The sequence below is a fragment of the Haliotis rubra genome, unplaced genomic scaffold (genome assembly GCF_003918875.1).
Source record: "Haliotis rubra isolate DU_JTF1 unplaced genomic scaffold, ASM391887v1 Scf9, whole genome shotgun sequence".
Lineage (NCBI taxonomy): Eukaryota > Metazoa > Mollusca > Gastropoda > Lepetellida > Haliotidae > Haliotis > Haliotis rubra.
This window is the reverse complement of record NW_025767634.1, coordinates 4,344,198-4,363,596: the sequence shown is the minus strand read 5'-3', so window position 1 is coordinate 4,363,596 and position 19,399 is coordinate 4,344,198. Positions and strand designations below refer to the sequence as shown.

General features: G+C 42.5%; 1 protein-coding gene across 1 annotated transcript in view; it reads right to left on the bottom strand.

Annotated features, from left to right (window-relative positions):
- Positions 1 to 19,399, bottom strand: part of LOC124263906 (DNA-dependent protein kinase catalytic subunit-like) — a 116,472-nt gene that overhangs the window by 12,506 nt on the left and 84,567 nt on the right. The window contains 20 exon segments of the mRNA XM_046698635.1: positions 801 to 896; positions 1,317 to 1,492; positions 1,494 to 1,538; positions 1,984 to 2,051; positions 3,221 to 3,377; positions 3,460 to 3,528; positions 4,399 to 4,602; positions 4,697 to 4,790; positions 5,548 to 5,636; positions 5,945 to 6,067; positions 7,954 to 8,120; positions 8,633 to 8,789; positions 10,450 to 10,565; positions 11,941 to 12,085; positions 15,180 to 15,369; positions 16,114 to 16,225; positions 16,509 to 16,617; positions 17,310 to 17,408; positions 18,371 to 18,499; positions 19,036 to 19,137. Coding sequence (XP_046554591.1) covers positions 801 to 896; positions 1,317 to 1,492; positions 1,494 to 1,538; positions 1,984 to 2,051; positions 3,221 to 3,377; positions 3,460 to 3,528; positions 4,399 to 4,602; positions 4,697 to 4,790; positions 5,548 to 5,636; positions 5,945 to 6,067; positions 7,954 to 8,120; positions 8,633 to 8,789; positions 10,450 to 10,565; positions 11,941 to 12,085; positions 15,180 to 15,369; positions 16,114 to 16,225; positions 16,509 to 16,617; positions 17,310 to 17,408; positions 18,371 to 18,499; positions 19,036 to 19,137 — 2,447 coding nt within the window.

The window sequence follows — 19,399 nt, the reverse complement described above, 5'->3', positions numbered from 1 at the left end:
CATAAATATTTATCAAAGGCAGAAATTGGTAAATTAATACATAATTTACAACGAGAAACAATAGAACATGGAGTAATGCAACTAGGGCATTTTAAATGTGGATCGGTAGCAGAGTAACGTAATTTACAAACAGTGCAGATTTTTATTAACGCAAACTGCTGAGCAAACACGGCGAACCGTGAATCAAGCAGCAGAAACACGAATAATTATCAATGCATGTTGAATAATGATACTAGTTACACCTCTATAGATGAATATAAGAGGTAACAAACTAAATATAAATAAAGGATATAGTGTGCAGGGAGACACAGGTGCTCTCACGTCTTGTTCACTGGGCGAAGAAGGAGAGAGTGAGGCACATGGGTTCAGGTGGCGCCCTCGTTCCAGCGCTTGTGGAAAGGAGGTAACTCGTGGTCAGTACTAATGAGTGATTTTTTATTGAAGGGAACTTCAATTGGGAGATACAAGTGTTCCACTAGGTTCGCCAGAAGAAGAAGACAAGCAAATAAACATGAGTCAGGATAAGAAAAAATATTATTTTTAACCAAAAAACTTGAAAATGATATTTTGCATTTAGAAAATCTGTTTTCAAAGTTTCTTTAAAGGAATATAATTTTCACGAAACTACTGGAAACAGTTTTCCTTCTGAATGCTTCCATATATTGGACGATAATTTTTCAAAATGTCCGACCAAGTATATTTTGTATGTGTACAATTTATAGATGGTCCCGAAATAGGTTTGGTATCAACAACTGACTGAACTTATTTCACTAATGCCTCATACGAAAAGGAATACTTACTCAGAGTTAATAAATTTCTTCTCATCATCAGTAAGAGCGTCCAGCAAGAAATCCTTCAGAGGGCATGTGTTGTTCATCCACTCGATGAGCCCCACCCTGTTACACAGCAAGGAGAGAGAGGGAGGGAATGAATGGCATGTCTGTCTTATGTACCAACAAAGAAAGCTAGAACACATTACACCAGTATTTTAAACTAACACAATCCTTTAGTAAATACTGTCTATATAACTCCATGATGAAGGTACTAGCACCTGCACCAACATGTTGAGAAGAAAATGAGTATGGTTTTACACCATCTTAGCAATATTCCAGCAATATCAAGGTCAGGGACACCAGAAATGCTTGCATTGAAAGATTGAACAATGTCTCCATACTATTACAAAGTATAAAAGAATCTTAATAAAAGTCAGTTAATTGTAAACATAACTTCTAATGAAAAAACATCAACTCCACACAGCATGTGCGACATTACAATAAATAAGTGGCATTATAACATCGGACAGAATTATGACAAACCTTGGTGTCATGGGAATGACCTGGTACGTCTTGAGCTTCAGTTTCCGCTGCCGACATGCAGGATCCTTGGCCATCACTTTGTTCATGATAACAAACAGTTGCTCGATTCTCTGGTCCTGACGGAGATCTTCCCCTCCTTTCACCAGGTAATGATAGTCCTTCTCATCATTACCTCGGGATTGTGATCCTCTTCGGCTTACGAATTGAAGACATCACCAGAACCTACACAGATGTTAAGTGAGTGAGTTTGGTTTTACGCCACTTTTAGCAATATTCCAGCAATATCACGGCAGGGGACACCAGAAATGGGCTTCAAAAATTGTACCCATGTGGGGAATCGAACCCGGGTCTTCGGTGTGATGAGCGAACGCTTTGACCACTAGACTACCCCACTGCCCCACGGATGTTAAGGGTGTGTGTGAGTCTAGTTTTACGCTACTTTTAGCAATATTCCAGCAACATCACAGCAAGGGATACGAGAAATGGGCTTCACACATTGTACCCATGAGGGGAAGCGAAGCTTGGTCTTCGGTGTGACAAGCGATTGCTTTAACAACTAGGCCCCACATATGGCAAGCATAAATAGCTGCATCCCAAAGCAACACTACACAGCAACTTGCGTGCTTCCAGATATTAAAGAAGTGAATGTAATCAGAACTGTACTCACTCGTTCATCAAATCCAGCCACCTTGACATGGTACTCTGGTAGAGGTTTGGACAGTCCGTCATACTGACCTGCAATACACAGAAAATATCATTACAGTGAAGCGACATAAGGGGTGAGACAGTATGTCCAGCAGAAGACACAGTGAGACTGAAGACCATTATAGTCTCTCCTTGTCAGAAGTTTCAAGTTTCTGGTGCTAGAAATAAAATATCACTTTGATCAAATATTAGTCTTAACTTTAAAATCTCCTAAAACTCCCAACATCTCTTTCATGCTAGCAACTGCACTGAACCCATACAGAATCACAAGCTGACATGTGGAGGAAATCTTGACTGCAGACACTCAGCAGATAATGACCAGTGTGCTGATGTACAAAGCAAACTTAGCGATTATCGTAACTCCCATACCTTAACATAGACTAACGACTGGCGTAGTGCTAAGGTGATCGTAACTCCCATACCTTAACATAGACTTACGACTGGCGTAGTGCTAAGGTGATCGTAACTCCCATACCTTAACATAGACTTACGACTGGCGTAGTGCTAAGGTGATCGTAACTCCCATACCTTAACATAGACTTACGACTGGCGTAGCGTTAAGGTGATCGTAACTCCCATACCTTAACATAGACTTACGACTGGCGTAGCGCTAAGGTGATCGTAACTCCCATACCTTAACATAGACTAACGACTGGCGTAGTGCTAAGGTGATCGTAACTCCCATACCTTAACATAGCCTTACAACTGGCGTAGTGCTAAGGTGATTGTAACTCCCATACCTTAACATAGACTAACGACTGGCGTAGTGCTAAGGTGATCGTAACTCCCATACCTTAACATAGCCTTACGACTGGCATAGTGCTAAGGTGATCGTAACTCCCATACCTCAACATAGACTAACGACTGGCGTAGCGCTAAGGTTGCTTTGTACAACGGCACCCTGGTCAATATCTTCAGACAAGTAAGGATACTCAGAGGAAGTATTTATTCTGCTTTGGATAATTAATGTTTTGGTGAATGATTCTAAATCAGATTCAACCGATGTCAGAAGATCATTATGATCCTCTTGCTTCACAAACTACTTGACCTTCATCCATCCAGTAAACCATCCATCTATTCAGCAATAAGAATATTTTGTTATCCTCAAAACATTATCAGCAAGATTTCAGTAGGAATGCCACCATGATTCATTCTGTGTTAACAAGGTTTTATAAAAAAAACGCCCCTGCTGCCCTCACCTGGGATCTCGAGGTCCCGGCTCTCTCTGTTGGGGTTGAAGTCTGACATCCACTGGCAGTACAGCCTCAGTGTAGTAGGGGGTATCAGCATAGCGCCACGTCCTTCTTTCAACTTGTCAAACTCATCATTAAAACCTTTCACAACTTTCCCAAATTCCTGTAACAAGAGACAACTTAAGTTGAAAGACTGAGCCTTTGTGAACATAGTTGCTGAATAGTCAGTCAAACCAAACACTCACCTTATAGCTCATGCTGACTATTTTACTTCCTCCCTTCCCGAAGCGAGTCTCCATATCTTTCTTGAATTTCTGGAAATAACAATAAAAGAACAATAAAATACCAAATTTATAAGAAAATTAGAAGAAAGACTTAATATATCTCATATATTGCATTCTGCAAAATGTGCTCCATGCTGAGCGGAAACGAAATGTAGAACATGTATCCTTTAAGTTCCCGGCCTCACAACACATCACTCAAACACAACCAACTCAAAATGGCCCATTCCAGAAGAGTTATCCAGCACAAAATAACATATATGAAGTCTAAATGTTTGAATTTAACCTAATCATTTAAAATAGCCCATGCTACTTGTTGAAAGTCAGTCACAGTGACCTACCACTAATCTTTGATCACTTAACCATGACATTCATTGTTTTTCACCGAGACCTTGACCTTACAAATAGGCCATTCAAAATATTTTCAAAACAAGTTCCAAAGGATGACATGTACCACGTTTCACTGTAAACACTTTTTGAATTATGATTTTTGAATTTTAAAATTCTTCAGGGTTTGAGCCCTGGCTTGACCTCTGAGTAAGACCTTGACCCTTGGCATGACCAGTCAAGGTGCCCCAAAACACTTCTCTTGGATCCCAAATTGATTATATAAATAACTCGTTGTGTTACATGATGTCGACAACAAGATGAGGCCAGTGTGACCAAATTCTGATGAAAATTTAGCACATCCAATTATATGGTGATGCTTAAACATTGTTGTATTATTTAAAAGCAGAAAATGTTTCATAGAAAAAAAGGACTTTAAAGGATCTTTCTTGACATCATACTGTCATAACAACCCAACATGAAAGATTTCTTTTCATCTTGATCACAAAAATGTAATTTCAGAAATGTCAGCATTTCAGCATGAAATGTAACCTAACAAGCAACAGCAGTACATACATCTGCAAATTTTCTGCGATACTCTCCGAAGCCAACGGAACTTGTGCTGGTCAGTATAGACAGCTGTGTCCCGGAGGGTTCCACTGATGATGCTGAGGTCTTGTTTTCAATCAGACCTTCATACATTTCCTGGTACATATCCAGGATCTTCTCCTTGGTCTTCCTGCTGGACTGAAGCAGCTTGCTCATGTCTGTCGACCAGTCCTGTGACAGGGAAATATTGCACACTTGTTAATTCTAGGTCTGACAGGACTTAGGCTTCAGTTTTCAGAAACAGTTTCTTTTGACTGAGACTTACCTTAAACAGCATTTCTGGTTGACCAAACTGGTTGAGAGCACTGATCAATTTCGACACCAGTGGCACTCTGTCTTCAGTCAGAAGAGAGGAAATCCTGAAAAGGAATCATCAAAACATGGATAAACAATATAAATGTTGTATAAACATTTCAATCCAGAATGAAAGTGTTGGATATAACATGCTTTAAACAGTATTCCAGTTACCGGTATATCATAACGTGTCAGCTTAATGTGGGGGTCAAAGCCTGAAGTTACGCAGGTCTAAGACGTGTACCACATGATACCCACAAACAGAAATGAACTGATCAGTACATCACCCTTATTTGATAAACTGCTCTTACAAAATGATGACAGCAAACTTTCACTGAATTCACAGCAAAATCAACACGTGTCATAATCCTCACATATTGTTATGAAACTGAACCATCCAGACTAATAACCCATGAAGATCCGGGTTAGAATTGATCTTCAGTAACCTATGCTTGTCATTAGAGGCGAGTAACGGGATCGGGTGGTCAGGCTCGCTGACTGGATTGACACATGTCATCAGTTCCCAATTGTGCAGATCGATGCTCCTGCTGTTGATCACTGGATTGTCTGGTCCAGACTTGATTATTTACAGACCGCTGCTATATAGCTAGAATACTGCTGGGTGTGGCGTAAAACTAAACTCACTCACTCGACTAATAAGATTCCACTATATATATAAAGACAATAGTCTGAGCACTAGGCTCCGGCTCCACTTTGCAAGTAAACATAGCATTCTTAAGGCTATCACATCTACATGTATCACAGCTCTACATGTAAATTACTATGCATCCATATTATCAAAGTTTGATAGGAAACACTCACTCTTCCACTGCCTGTTTGTTCTTAGCATCCTGGGGAGTTTTCCCAAACGTAAACCCTTCACAGCTTATCCTGAAGGGGTAAATGACAGCCTGGCAAGAGGAAAGAGTAACTGTGTAACTTTAGCCATGCCAGCAATATTACAGGACATCTTCGTGCAAATATACAACTCTAAGCTTTAACTGGCCAAATTTCATGCAAACAGATTTGCATGACGTGTGGAATGTATGCAAAGGTCTTGAGCACATCGTATGAGAGATGGTTTAAGCCACTTTTCAGTTGTTTCATGTATCAGGTTAGGTTTATATGTTGTTTTTATCTTTTTGAGTCTCAAAACTTCATCAATTTATCTTCAACAGATTTGCACTACCATAACAAGAGTAACACAGTGTAGTTCTACCTGTGGGTAGTCTGTGGCAAGGCTGATAACGATGGGTTGTACAGCTGGGGCCTCCTTCTTGTCCAGCAGTGCCATCATCTGGGCCAGCCACAGAATGAACATCCAGCTGGGCACCTCCTGACTCTGTAATACAGGACATTCAATACACGCTCTCTCTCTACGACTCAGCCAACACCAGAAAATATCCAGTTGGGCACCTCCTGACTCTGTAATACAGGACATTCAATACACGGTCTCTCTCTACCGCTCAGCCAACACCAGAAAACATTCAGTTGGGCACCTCCTGACTCTGTAATACAGGACATTCAATACACGATGTCTCTCTACGACTCAGCCAACACCAGAAAACATTCAGTTGGGCACCTCCTGACTCTGTAATACAGGACATTCAATACACGGTCTCTCTCTACGACTCAGCCAACACCAGAAAACATCCAGTTGGGCACCTCCTGACTCTGTAATACAGGACATTCAATACACGGTCTCTCTCTACGACTCAGCCAACACCAGAAAACATCCAGTTGGTCACCTCATGACTCTGTAATACAGGACATTCAATACACGGTCTCTCTCTACCGCTCAGCCAACACCAGAAAACATTCAGTTGGGCACCTCCTGACTCTGTAATACAGGACATTCAATACACGGTCTCTCTCTACCGCTCAGCCAACACCAGAAAACATTCAGCTGGGCACCTCCTGACTCTGTAATACAGGACATTCAATACACGGTCTCTCTCTGGGCTCCTGACTCTGTACTCAATACCAACACCAGAAAACATCCAGTTGGTCACCTCATGACTCTGTAATACAGGACATTCAATACACGGTCTCTCTCTCTACCGCTCAGCCAACACCAGAAAACATCCAGTTGGGCACCTCCTGACTCTGTAATACAGGACATTCAATACACGGTCTCTCTCTACCGCTCAGCCAACACCAGAAAACATTCAGTTGGGCACCTCCTGACTCTGTAATACAGGACATTCAATACACGGTCTCTCTCTACGACTCAGCCAACACCAGAAAACATTCAGCTGGGCAACTCCTGACTCTGTAATACAGGACATTCAATACACGGTCTCTCTCTACGACTCAGCCAACACCAGAAAACATTCAGTTGGGCACCTCCTGACTCTGTAATACAGGACATTCAATACACGATGTCTCTGACTCTGTACGGACTCCGCCAACACCAGAAAACATCCAGTTGGGCACCTCCTGACTCTGTAATACAGGACATTCAATACACGGTGTCTCTCTACGACTCAGCCAACACCAGAAAACATCCAGTTGGGCACATCCTGACTCTGTAATACATGACATTCAATACACGGTCTCTCTCTACGACTCAGCCAACACCAGAAAACATTCACTGTTTCACAATCAGTACAGTGACAGTTTTACTTCTGCTTCATCAACACTTACATATACAGACTCAAAACAAAAGTTCAGCCACCTTTTGTTGTACTTTCTTGAACCCATTAAAAAACAAGTATCGTGTACCAATTCAAAAGTCAGAACCTGAGAAGAATATTTTTCAGAGCCTCACTTGGAACATGTGAGTACCACAGTAGTTGGGTGGTCAGTGCTTCCCCAGCCACAACATGAGACCTAGCATTCATGTGGACATGCATTAGGCTGATGAAACTTGTTACTGTGTCCGCCAATTGTAATTTTGCTGAACACAACAAAATCGCTGAAGGTCATAAACACTTACCCCCTCCAACAACTATCTGCAAACTTGTCAAAATTTCAAACCACAATACATGATAGGAATCCTGAATCAAAACTTCATTTGAATATCAAGTTTTTCTCTGTGAAAACCCTAATGTTAAACATAACAGTAACCAGACTCTTATACTATAGCAGCTAAACTACAGGCCAAAACAAATACCTTCATTTTAAAAACTGATCTAGCGACTTGAAACCTGCCCTCAACTCTCAAATCTATTTCAGTTAAAGACATTAATGACAGATCATTTTTGTGTTACAAATTCAGCTTCCCACCTTTTCTCTGAATGTTGCCATGGTTTCGGGGTAGTACTCCACAAGCTGCATGAGTCGAGGGAATCTCTCCCTAGCTTCCACAGACCCTAGCTTCATGGCCTTCAGCATGCAGACCACCACCGTGTCTGGGAACGCTTTCACTACCGCCGGCGACAGATCACCCTCATCTGTGATAATAACTCACACAACTGAGACAAGAAAACAATCAATATTTGTTTTATGGGTTTGAATGGAAATTGTTTCAAAATGATATAATGCACCAAGAGAAACTATCACATATAACTTTAACATATATACAACACCATGTATACAACTTTCATACCATCTGTGAATACAACGGGCAGATTGCTCCAGATGTGTTCTATTGCCGACTGATTGTTTTATTGGCATTCCAGAAGTCGGTGAGTCAATAATGATACGCTTCATGGATAGCAACTTGTCTACTGCATAGAGCAACTTCGTGTAGATTCTTACACCGTTATCACGGTTGATTGGGGAGTTGAAGCAACCATCTGGACAGTTTCTTGCCGCAGCTTAGAAAAATGGACTAGTGAGGCAAGTATTGTCTATATCATGGCTGCCTGTACCCTCTATAGTTGTATGAATTATTTCTACCATAGTAAATATAAACACAGGTCTCCCCCTCCATCTTCTTGGTGCCACACAGACTGATACTTACCATCTTCCAGGTCCCTCAGTACTTTATCACAGTATTTAGCCATGGCCAGATACGCCTCATCGCAGCCATACTTGGACTGGCGGACCTCTCTTTCATTGTCAACACTCACAGATGTCTTGATCTCACGGTATCCCCGCTCAATTAACTTGTCCTTCGTCTGCAGATATATCATGGTCTTAAATATTTCGAAATACATAATTATATGAGAAGCTTCATCACTCATGAACTGACCTACGAAACTCATGTGTTTCCTGTACAAAACTCAGTTGCTGTTTCTTTACAATGCTTGCCACTTTGTTCATATACAGTGGAAGCCCTCTAAACCGGCATTCGTTGGGAGGGCAAAAAATGCCGGTATAGAGGGCATGCCGGTTTCGAGAACTTTTCCCGTCGAATAGCTCTCTCTTTCAAAATAGGGCCAGAAAATGGAAATGTTTTCACAGCATGCAGTCAAAAACCAATCATGCGTCAGTGTGTTAATTTTGTCAAATTTACTGTTTTCATTCATATGACAATTTATAATACAAGTGACACGTGTCACTCACCAATTTACCTCGCCTACTTAGGCCTAATCCTTATTCATACTCCTTTTATCAGGCAAGATAAATGAGCTTAATGCAGATTCGTTGGTTTCAAATTAATTTTCAACTCGCTGTGTGCATGCACAGAGCGTGTAAAAATATCAACGGGCCAACTTCCGGTTTGGTCGTAAGCTTTACCGATAGTGTAAACACACTCTAAAGAAAGCAAAAATCAAAACAAATATATGGTTTTATGTCGAATTTAACTAATGTCAATTCATTTATGAATGGAAGGGACCGGAATTAGTTAAATAAATAGCTTAACGTTTGTTAACAAGCTCTTGTATAAACACATCTCACCACCACCTGTCCACTGTCCTTCCTGCACATCCCCTTCTCACAAGTCAAAAACACATCTCTGATGCAATGCCACCAAAATAGGACATCAATTATTGAAAAGCATAGGCAAATGGATGTATGTACTCAACTATGAACAGTTGTCACGCGTAAATAATATCCATACAGCATTTATTTAGAGTGTGTTTACAATACCGCTAATACGACCAAACCGGAAGTTGACCAGTGGATATTTTTACACGCTCTACGCATGCGCAGAGCGAGTCGAAAATTAATGTGAAACCAACGAATGGTAATCCACTGTGTTGTTAATACACGTTCAGTCAATCAGCCAATCAACAGGAGAGCTGAGATGCCGAGAATCATATATTAATTAGTTTCTGCCGGGAAAAAAATCTAGTGCCGATATTGAGAGCATGCCGGATTGGAGGGCTGCCGGTTTAGAGGGTTTCCACTGTACAACTAAACAATATCCACCATTTTGTCCCAAAGGGAACATCAGTTCATATTACATCAAATGACACAAATAATAATGAAACTTGTATTTTTGTTTCAACAGGCATTGGGGGGTGGTGAGGTAGCCAAGTGATTAAAGTTTCGATCGTCATGCCAAAAGCCCAGGTTCAAATCACCACATGGGTACAGTGTGTGAACCCATTTCTGGTGTTTGCTGGAATATTGCTAAAGGCAGCATAAAACCAAACTCACTCACTCACTCACTCAGCAGGCATTGTGTATTCATTGAGTATTTCAACCAATACACAGGAACACAGAATTTTTTGGGGCAAAATATGTCCTTTGAAAAGTGTATTTTGGTATTAGTAATACTGTACATTTCTTACTCGAATCTTTTGGAATAGTCTTGAAAATAAACTACAAATTGTTAAGACTGCATACACAAAACTCTATTCAGCGAGCCATGTAAACTAGTGTACCCACCTCTTCTATAGAAAGTTTCTTCCCTCCAGAGTATTCAAAGAGTTTATCGCTGGTCTTCTGACTGAGGTCCTTCATGTCCCCCAGGGTGACGAGTCCATCCCCAGCAGCTGGAAGGCCTGACCCGTCAACACACAGTGACGACGCCAAGGTCCGGCCGCTCCGTCAGTACATCACTGCTGGAATACTTCCCTGCAAAAGTGGGCGTTTGTTTGTTTGTTGTTTGCCATCTGGAGTCTGGACCAGACAATCCAGTGATCAACAACATGAGCATTGATCTACACAATTGCGATATAATGACATGTGTCCTGCAAAAGTGGGTGTTTTATGTCTAATCATATACATATTGTTGCTAATATTTCAACATGTGCCAAGGTACAATTGTTCACGACCAACTTTGGATTATGCAGATTTTTTTTGTAGACACTGAAAAGAAATGTTTTTCAACCAGAGCAGCCAATGCGGTATTAAATATTGTATTTGTAGTCTGACCATGTATTGCTCAAGACATGACACACTTATTCCACTACGCAGGGATACCATCACATGCCCCAACCAAGTCAACCAAGCCTGACCACCCGATCCTGTTACTCGCCTCTTACGACAAGCATGGGTTGCTGAGGACCAATTCTAACCCGGATCTTCATGTGAATTGCTCTTAGTATAAGAGGTACCCTTATGATTCCTAATCAGTACATAAGGAGGCCTAGTGGTCTGAGGTTGAGCGACTCACTCCAATGAGATGCATCACCTTAATGACAAGGTAATGTCATGATGATTCTTCCACCACCATTGTCATGACACGCTGAGAAATTATAGAAATAAGGTTCCCAGCAACATCAAACCAACTCACGTTACTCAACCCTTTTTAGTTATGTCCTTAATTTGGGTCCCACCCAAGTTTGACCTTGACATGTGTAAGATGGTGTATTGGTTTAACACTGATAGAAAACTAAATGATGATAATGTCACAACATGTCAACCTAACGTGGAAGTCTTTGTAGTAGGCAGGGGTGGAAATAACTTTAAAATTGATAGTGTACCCCGGTACAGTGGCATATGTAAAGTCACTTGCCCTGATAATTTTCCCACTATACCGACCGTTTTCTTGCTGATTTTTTAAATAAACAACACAATTAACATTGGAAAGTCAACTGGACACCGGTACAGTGTGATATACAAATTTGCTTGCCCGACAGAATAAAACACTGGACTCGGACGTCGGGCAATGGGTTATTTCCACCCCTGGTAGGCTTCTGGTATGCTGAAGGGACATCATCTTGCAGAACACGAGACGATGAGCAGGAGCGTAGTTACCATAATATAAAAAGCCCAGGCTTATACATGATTGTTGCTAAAAAGGCTGGACAAGCCCTCAATACTATGTAAATATGAAGCTTGTAACCTATTGGGCTTACAGGGGAAAAAATGGCTTGCTACATTCCTGATGAAGTCACCTGTGCTGTTGCACTTTACTGGAAGTATGACACATACCTAGTTGATCGAGGGTGGTAAGTACATTGTTGAAGGTGTCGTCGGTCCATTGATCCAGAGAGCTGGTAGACTTCCTGTGGTGTGTGCTGGCGTACAGGTGAGTCCATTCCACCAGGTGTCTCTCATCACCACTACGCTTACATCGCTACAAATAGAAATTATTAATAATATGTTACATCAACATAAGGTGATTCAAACATGCACATATGCCTGTAATTAAGCTCCTACTGACCAAGGACTCTAAACTAGAATTACTCCACAAAGGATAGAGAACTAGAGACTCATTCAGTACTCATGACAGTCAGGGTAAAGTTGTGCCCCCAACACCCTCGGTCTCCTTCAGTTTTCCGGAGAGTCAGGGTAATGTTGTGCCCCCAACACCCTCGGTCTCCTTCAGTACTCATGACAGTCAGGGTAAAGTTGTGCCCCCAACACCCTCGGTCTCCTTCAGTATCTGGAGAGTAAGGGTAAAGTTGTGCCCCAAACACCCTCGGTCTCCTTCAGTATCTGGAGAGTCATGGTAAAGTTGTACCACCTACCCCGTGAGTCTCCTTCAGTATCTGGAGAGTCAGGGTAAAGTTGTGCCCCCAACACCCTCGGTCTCCTTCAGTATTTGGAGAGTCAGGGTAAAGTTGTACCACCTACCCCGTGAGTCTCCTTCAGTATCTGGAGAGTCAGGGTAAAGTTGTGCCCCCAACACCCTCGGTCTCCTTCAGTATCTGGAGAGTCAGGGTAAAGTTGTACCACCTACCCGTGAGTCTCTTTCAGTATCTGGAGAGTCAGGGTAAAGTTGTGCCCCCAACACCCTCGGTCTCCTTCAGTATCCAGAGTGTCAGGGTGAAGTTGTGCCCCCAACACCCTCGGTCTCCTTCAGCATCTGGAGAGTCAGGGTAAAGTTGTACCATCTACCTCGTGAGTCTCCTTCAGTATCTGGAGAGTCAGGGTAAAGTTGTGCCCCCAACACCCTCAGTCTCCTTCCGTATCCGGAGAGTCGGGGTGAAGTTGTGCCCCCAGCACCCTCAGTCTCCTTCAGTATCCGGAGAGTCAGGGTAAAGTTGTGCCCCCAACACCCTCAGTCTCCTTCAGTATCCGGAGAGTCAGGGTAAAGTTGTACCAAGTACCCTGTCAGTCTCCTTCAGTGTCCGGAGCGTCAGGGTAAAGTTTTACCATCTACCCGTGAGTCTCTTTCAGTATCTGCAGTGTCAGGGTAAAGTTGTACCATGTACCCCATAAGTCTCTTTCAGTATCCAGAGCGTCAGGGTAAAGTTGTACCACCTACCCATGAGTCTCTTTCAGTATCCGGAGTGCCAGGGTAAAGTTGTACCACCTACCCTTGAGTCTCCTTCAGTATCCGGAGTGTCAGGGTAAAGTTGTACCACCTACCCGTGAGTCTCTTTCAGTATCCCCATCAGTCTCTTTCAGTATCCAGAGTGCCAGGGTAAAGTTGTACCACCTACCCGTGAGTCTCCTTCAGTATCCAGAGTGTCAGGGTAAAGTTGTACCACCTACCCCCTTGAGTCTCCTTCAGTATCCGAGTGTCAGGGTAAAGTTGTACCACCTACCCTCGTGAGTCTCCTTCAGTATCTGGAGTGTCAGGGTAAAGTTGTACCACCTACCCCTGCGTGAGTCTCCTTCAGTATCTGGAGAGTCAGGGTAAAGTTGTGCCCCCAACACCCTCGGTCTCCTTCAGTATCTGGAGAGTCAGGGTGAAGTTGTGCCCCCAACACCCTCGGCCTCCTTCAGCATCTGGAGTGCCAGGGTAAAGTTGTACCACCTACCCCTTGAGTCTCCTTCAGTATCTCTTTCAGTATCCGAGTCAGGGTAAAGTTGTGCCCCAACCCTCGAGTCTCCTTCAGTATCCGAGTGTCAGGGTAAAGTTGTACCACCTACCCGTGAGTCTCTTTCAGTATCCGGAGTGCCAGGGTAAAGTTTTACCACCTACCCGTGAGTCTCTTTCAGTATCCGGAGTGTCAGGGTCAAGTTGTACCTCCTACCCATGAGTCTCTTTCAGTATCCGGAGTGTCAGGGTAAAGTTGTACCATGTACCCCGTGAGTCTCTTTCAGTATCCAGAGTGTCAGGGTAAAGTTGTACCACCTACCCATGAGTCTCTTTCAGTATCCGGAGTGCCAGGGTAAAGTTGTACCACCTACCCCGTGCGTCTCCTTCAGTATCTGGAGTGCCAGGGTAAAGTTGTACCACCTAGCTGTGAGTCTCTTTCAGTATCTGCAGTGTCAGGGTAAAGTTATACCATGTACCCCATGAGTCCCTTTCAGTATCCAGAGTGTCAGGGTAAAGTTATACCATGTACCCCATGAGTCTCTTTCAGTATCCAGAGTGTCAGGGTAAAGTTGTACCACCTACCCGTGAGTCTCTTTCAGTATCGGGAGTGCCAGGGTAAAGTTTTACCACCTACCTTTGAGTCTCTTTCAGTATCTGGAGTGTCAGGGTAAAGTTGTACCACCTACCCATAAGTCTCTTTCAGTATCTGCAGTGTCAGGGTAAAGTTGTACCATGTTCCCCATGAGTCTCTTTCAGTATCCAGAGTGTCAGGGTAAATTTGTACCACCTACCCTTGAGTCTCCTTCAGTATCCGGAGTGTCAGGGTAAAGTTGTACCACCTACCCGTGAGTCTCCTTCAGTATCCGGAGTGTCAGGGTAAAGTTGTACCACCTACCCGTGAGTCTCTTTCAGTATCCGGAGTGCCAGGGTAAAGTTTTACCACCTACCCATGAGTCTCCTTCAGTATCCGGAGTGCCAGGGTAAAGTTGTACCACCTACCCGTGAGTCTCTTTCAGTATCCGGAGCGTCAGGGTTAAGTTGTACCACCTACCCATGAGTCTCTTTCAGTATCCGGAGTGTCAGGGTAAAGTTGTACCATGTACCCCATGAGTCTCTTTCAGTATCCAGAGTGTCAGGGTAAAGTTGTACCACCTACCCGTGAGTCTCCTTCAGTATCTGGATTGCCAGGGTAAAGTTGTACCACCTACCCGTGAGTCTCTTTCAGTATCTGCAGTGCCAGGGTAAAGTTATACCATGTACCCCATGAGTCTCTTTCAGTATCCAGAGTGTCAGGGTAAAGTTGTACCACCTACCCATGAGTCTCTTTCAGTATCGGGAGAGCCAGGGTAAAGTTGTACCACCTACCCTTGAGTCTCCTTCAGTATCCGGAGCGTCAGGGTAAAGTTGTACCACCGACTGTGTGTCTCTTTCAGCGTCAGGGTAAAGTTGTACCACCTACCCCGTGAGTCTCCTTCAGTATCCGGAGCGTCAGTGTGAAGTTGTTCTGATCCCGTGCACTCTCAGCCATTGCCAGTTTCAGCCTCAGTTTGGTATCCTCAAACATGTCCTCCTCCATCATTTCCTCCATGGAATCGTTCTTCATAGTCTGCTGTGCCAGGCGGTTACAGATCAGGTCCAGGAAGACATTCCTACAACCAAATACTCAATTTAACACTTAGCATGACAATATAGAACAAACTATATATGGATAACAACTTCATTTTTTTCGTGAGTGAGACGTTTCGATACAGATTCTTGCACCATTGTCAAGCAGGAATGATACATGAAGAGGAGGAGATTTATATATACTGAATATAACAATGAAAACAACATACTGGCAAAGTAGACAACATAACTGACATAATTGGCTAAGCACTTAGCAGTAACTGATGAAACCAGTGAGTAGACAAATAAATGAGTAGACTAATACTAAATTCAACTGATTTGAACAATATACCATGTCATTACAAGGATAAACATTTTCTTCTGAGCCTGCCTTTGAGATTATAACAGCATAGTCCAAACAAAGTCTGAATATATGATAATGCAAAATAAATAGTTGAAAAAAATATATATAAGTCGAGTCACACTTATAACTTCAAATGCATCAAATCATATTCTGTTTTAAAAATAATATGGCTGATTATTGGCCAATGATAGGTTTTCCAAAATGGCTGCCATATTGAAAATCACTTTTCAACCGCTTGAACAAACAGGGGTGCCAACAATGATGAGAACAAGCACATGAAGTCCCAGCTTCATTGGTCCAGTAGCTCCTAAGAGGATGATTGACACTGGACACTGAACAAACTGGTCATGACATAAGTTCACGTTTACTCTGGGTGGGGAGAATTAAAAATATGAACATGAGAGATACACATTATTGTGACTACCTGTTGGTGATGACATCATCCCAGGTGTCTGTGGAGTCAAGGAGAAGATGAGGGGCTCGACCTTCCCATTGTTGGGCCAGGTGCCGGGCAGGACCAGTTGATGAAAAGTTGCCTGGAAGGAATATGGCATTCTTGGAATATGTCGAGGATTAAATACTGATAGCAGTGGAATGCAGGGTGACTGAGAAAATCTGATGGTTCTAACTACTTTAATAATAACTTGTATGCATGTGCCTGGTTTAGGAACTGGACACCCAATTCAACATTAAACAAAAATCCCTTAGCTTCTGACTACCTTCATAAGGATAATACCGGCATTTCTGATTGTGAAAAACATGTCTTATGAAGACAGGTGGTGTTTAATTATCAGTAAGGGATCTGCAACAGGTACTAACTTTCTTTGCTGCGGAATGTGAGGAACTCCTGCAACTCCATGAGAGGCTGCAGTCTTTGGAGCTGACATGTCCGACTGGAGGCCATCAGTGTGTCTGTACTGCTCCAGTCCTGGGGACATAGATACAGGTACATGGAAGTAACACAGGTAGAATATAGGTAATCACAAGTAGACATTGGGATATCAGTAATCACCGGAAGAAAAGTGTAATCACAGGTAGTCAGACTGACTGACTGAGTTTGGTTTTACGCCGCTTTTAGCAATATTCCAGCAACATCACAGCGGGGGACACCAGAAATGGGCTTCAACACATTGTGCCCATGTGGGGATTCGAACCCGGGTCTTCGGCATGACGAGTCAACGCTTTAACCATTAGGCTACCCCACCGCCCCACAGGTAGTCAGAAGTATCAGTTGTAGTTACAGTTAATACAGGTAGACACTGGAGATTTGGTAATCACAGGTATACACTTGAGATTATATGATCCCAGGTAGAAAAAGGTAATAGCAGGTAGATAGAGAATTGGTCATCACAGGTAATACTAGTAATTGTCATTAAGATCTAAGACCTATATTAACTCTTAGATCTATATTCTGACACTCAGCAATATACCTGGAGGACAGAGGTAGACAAAGGTAGACAAAGGTACATAAATGTAGATACAGTGAGATTCTAAGAAATGTTGTTATAACACTAACCACGACAAAGAAATCTTTTACATTTCATAAATACATAAAATTCATATTCATTTCAGAGTTGGTGTTTTGAACAAAAGAGTTCAGGGGTAAGGTACATTGTGTACCTGTAGGAATTTCTGTGACGCCATGGTGGAGTAATGCCTGGATCTGTCGTAGTCCTCCTGCCACAGGTACATCAGCGCCAGCTCAAAGCAGTAGTGACTCTGAAAATAACATGTTACTGCTAGCCATTTGGTCTACAGGATAACAGAGAGACATACCATTGCTGGCTGCTAGATTTCAAAATCATATTCTATGACATATTGCAGCTGACAGCTCATCTCGTGAATATATAGAAGTCAAGAATCTTAATACACCATTATCATTGTTCAAACTATGTGTATTTTAAAGTCCTGACATCATCTAATAAACTAGCTGCACTAGCAATGTTCCAGCTATATGGCAGCGGTCTGTATATAATCAGCCAGGCAATCAGTGATCAACATCATGAGAATTGATCTACGCAATTGGGATATGATGAAATGTGTCAAACCAAGTCAACGAGCCTGACCACCCAATTCTGTTAGTCGCCTGTTATGACAAGCATGGGTTGCTGAAGACCAATTCTAACCCGGATCTTCACTGGTAATAATACTAGCTGAACATAATCTTTGTGTATAGTTCAAACTGAGTCATTCAGAAACATTTAAGACTGCAGTATTACTGCAATCAGGGGCAGTGTCCTACAGTGCATCATACTTGAACCTAGTCTCTCCATGATGAAAACTAGGTAGAGAATAAACCTCCCATATAGATGAGACCAGAGTGGCCATCAATCCACCACTTATAATAATACATTCTCAGCAATAAGATCCATAAACATGACACATTGTCAAGACTGTTGACTGGCCATAAACAGAGCCAAGCATTAGCTCCATATTTACATAAACCTTAACGCATGCTAGCATCCATTTCTACGAAGATCATAATTGAATGAGCTAAAATCACACAGATTGTCCTTTTTGGTGTCTTTTCTGAGACCAAAGTAGTCAATTATTGTGGATATTTGCATGTTCAATCAACATGCTAAATTTACTGCTACCAGAGATCCAGCGAACATAATCCGTAAGGAGTGCTATCATCATCAGTGTTCCACTATGCCTAGACCCTCCATTACTGTGTATACCTCCAAGAGTGTCTTCCTCTCCACCTCCTTCATGGCATCATCGATGAAGGTGAGGAAAGACTGCTGATTCTCATCTCCCTGCAGCATCAGCTTCAACTTGCTGCGCAGCAGGTAGGGCAGGTAGTGCTCCTGGAACATGATACACATTCAAAATACTCCATAGCTCATAGGGTTGGTATGAATGGAATAGATATTATATACATTTAAAATGCAGCACAGCTCGTTATCTTGTACTGCTCCTGGAACAGACATTATACACATTCAAAATGTACCGCAACAAATAAGGCAGGTACTACTCCTGGAACATTTACACATTCAAAATGCACAGCCAGTATGGTTGGTAGTGCTCTTGGAACAGACATCTTCCACTTTCAACTGCGCATAGTGCTAACAGACAGCAGGCGCGGCAGGTAGTGCTCCTGGAACAGACATCTTCCACTTTCAACATGCTGCGCAGCAGGTAGTGCTCCTGGAACAGACATCTTCCACTTTCACCATGCTGCGCAGCAGCTAGTGCTCCTGGAACAGACATCTTCCACTTTCAACATGCTGCGCAGCAGGTAGTGCTCCTGGAACAGATTTTACACACATTCATTTAGGTTCACCTGGAATAAGTCAAACATACAGTACCTGAGCAAAATGAGTCATACGCGGCAGGTACGTACCTGAACCCCCCAAACATTGCTGAGTGTTCCCGTACCAGTGCTGTCGATGCCGTTGTTGCAGATCTCTTGTAGAGCATCCCACTGAGTCAAGTGGTCCAAACACTGGAGATGGAGTTCACAGATTAATACAGAGTAATGATTTATACTGAACATTCACGGACAACTTACGAAACAGTCATTAGAATGGTTTTGAAAGATTTTATATTTAAAATTTAAGGCAGAAGATTGTAAATATTCAAATGTGGACCTGACAAAACACTGATACAGCAATGATCCACAACAACAGGCATGCTATTAATCCAGTCACACAGCCAGAACAGCAGTGAGTGAGTTTAGCAATATCACACCAGAAATGGGCTTCACA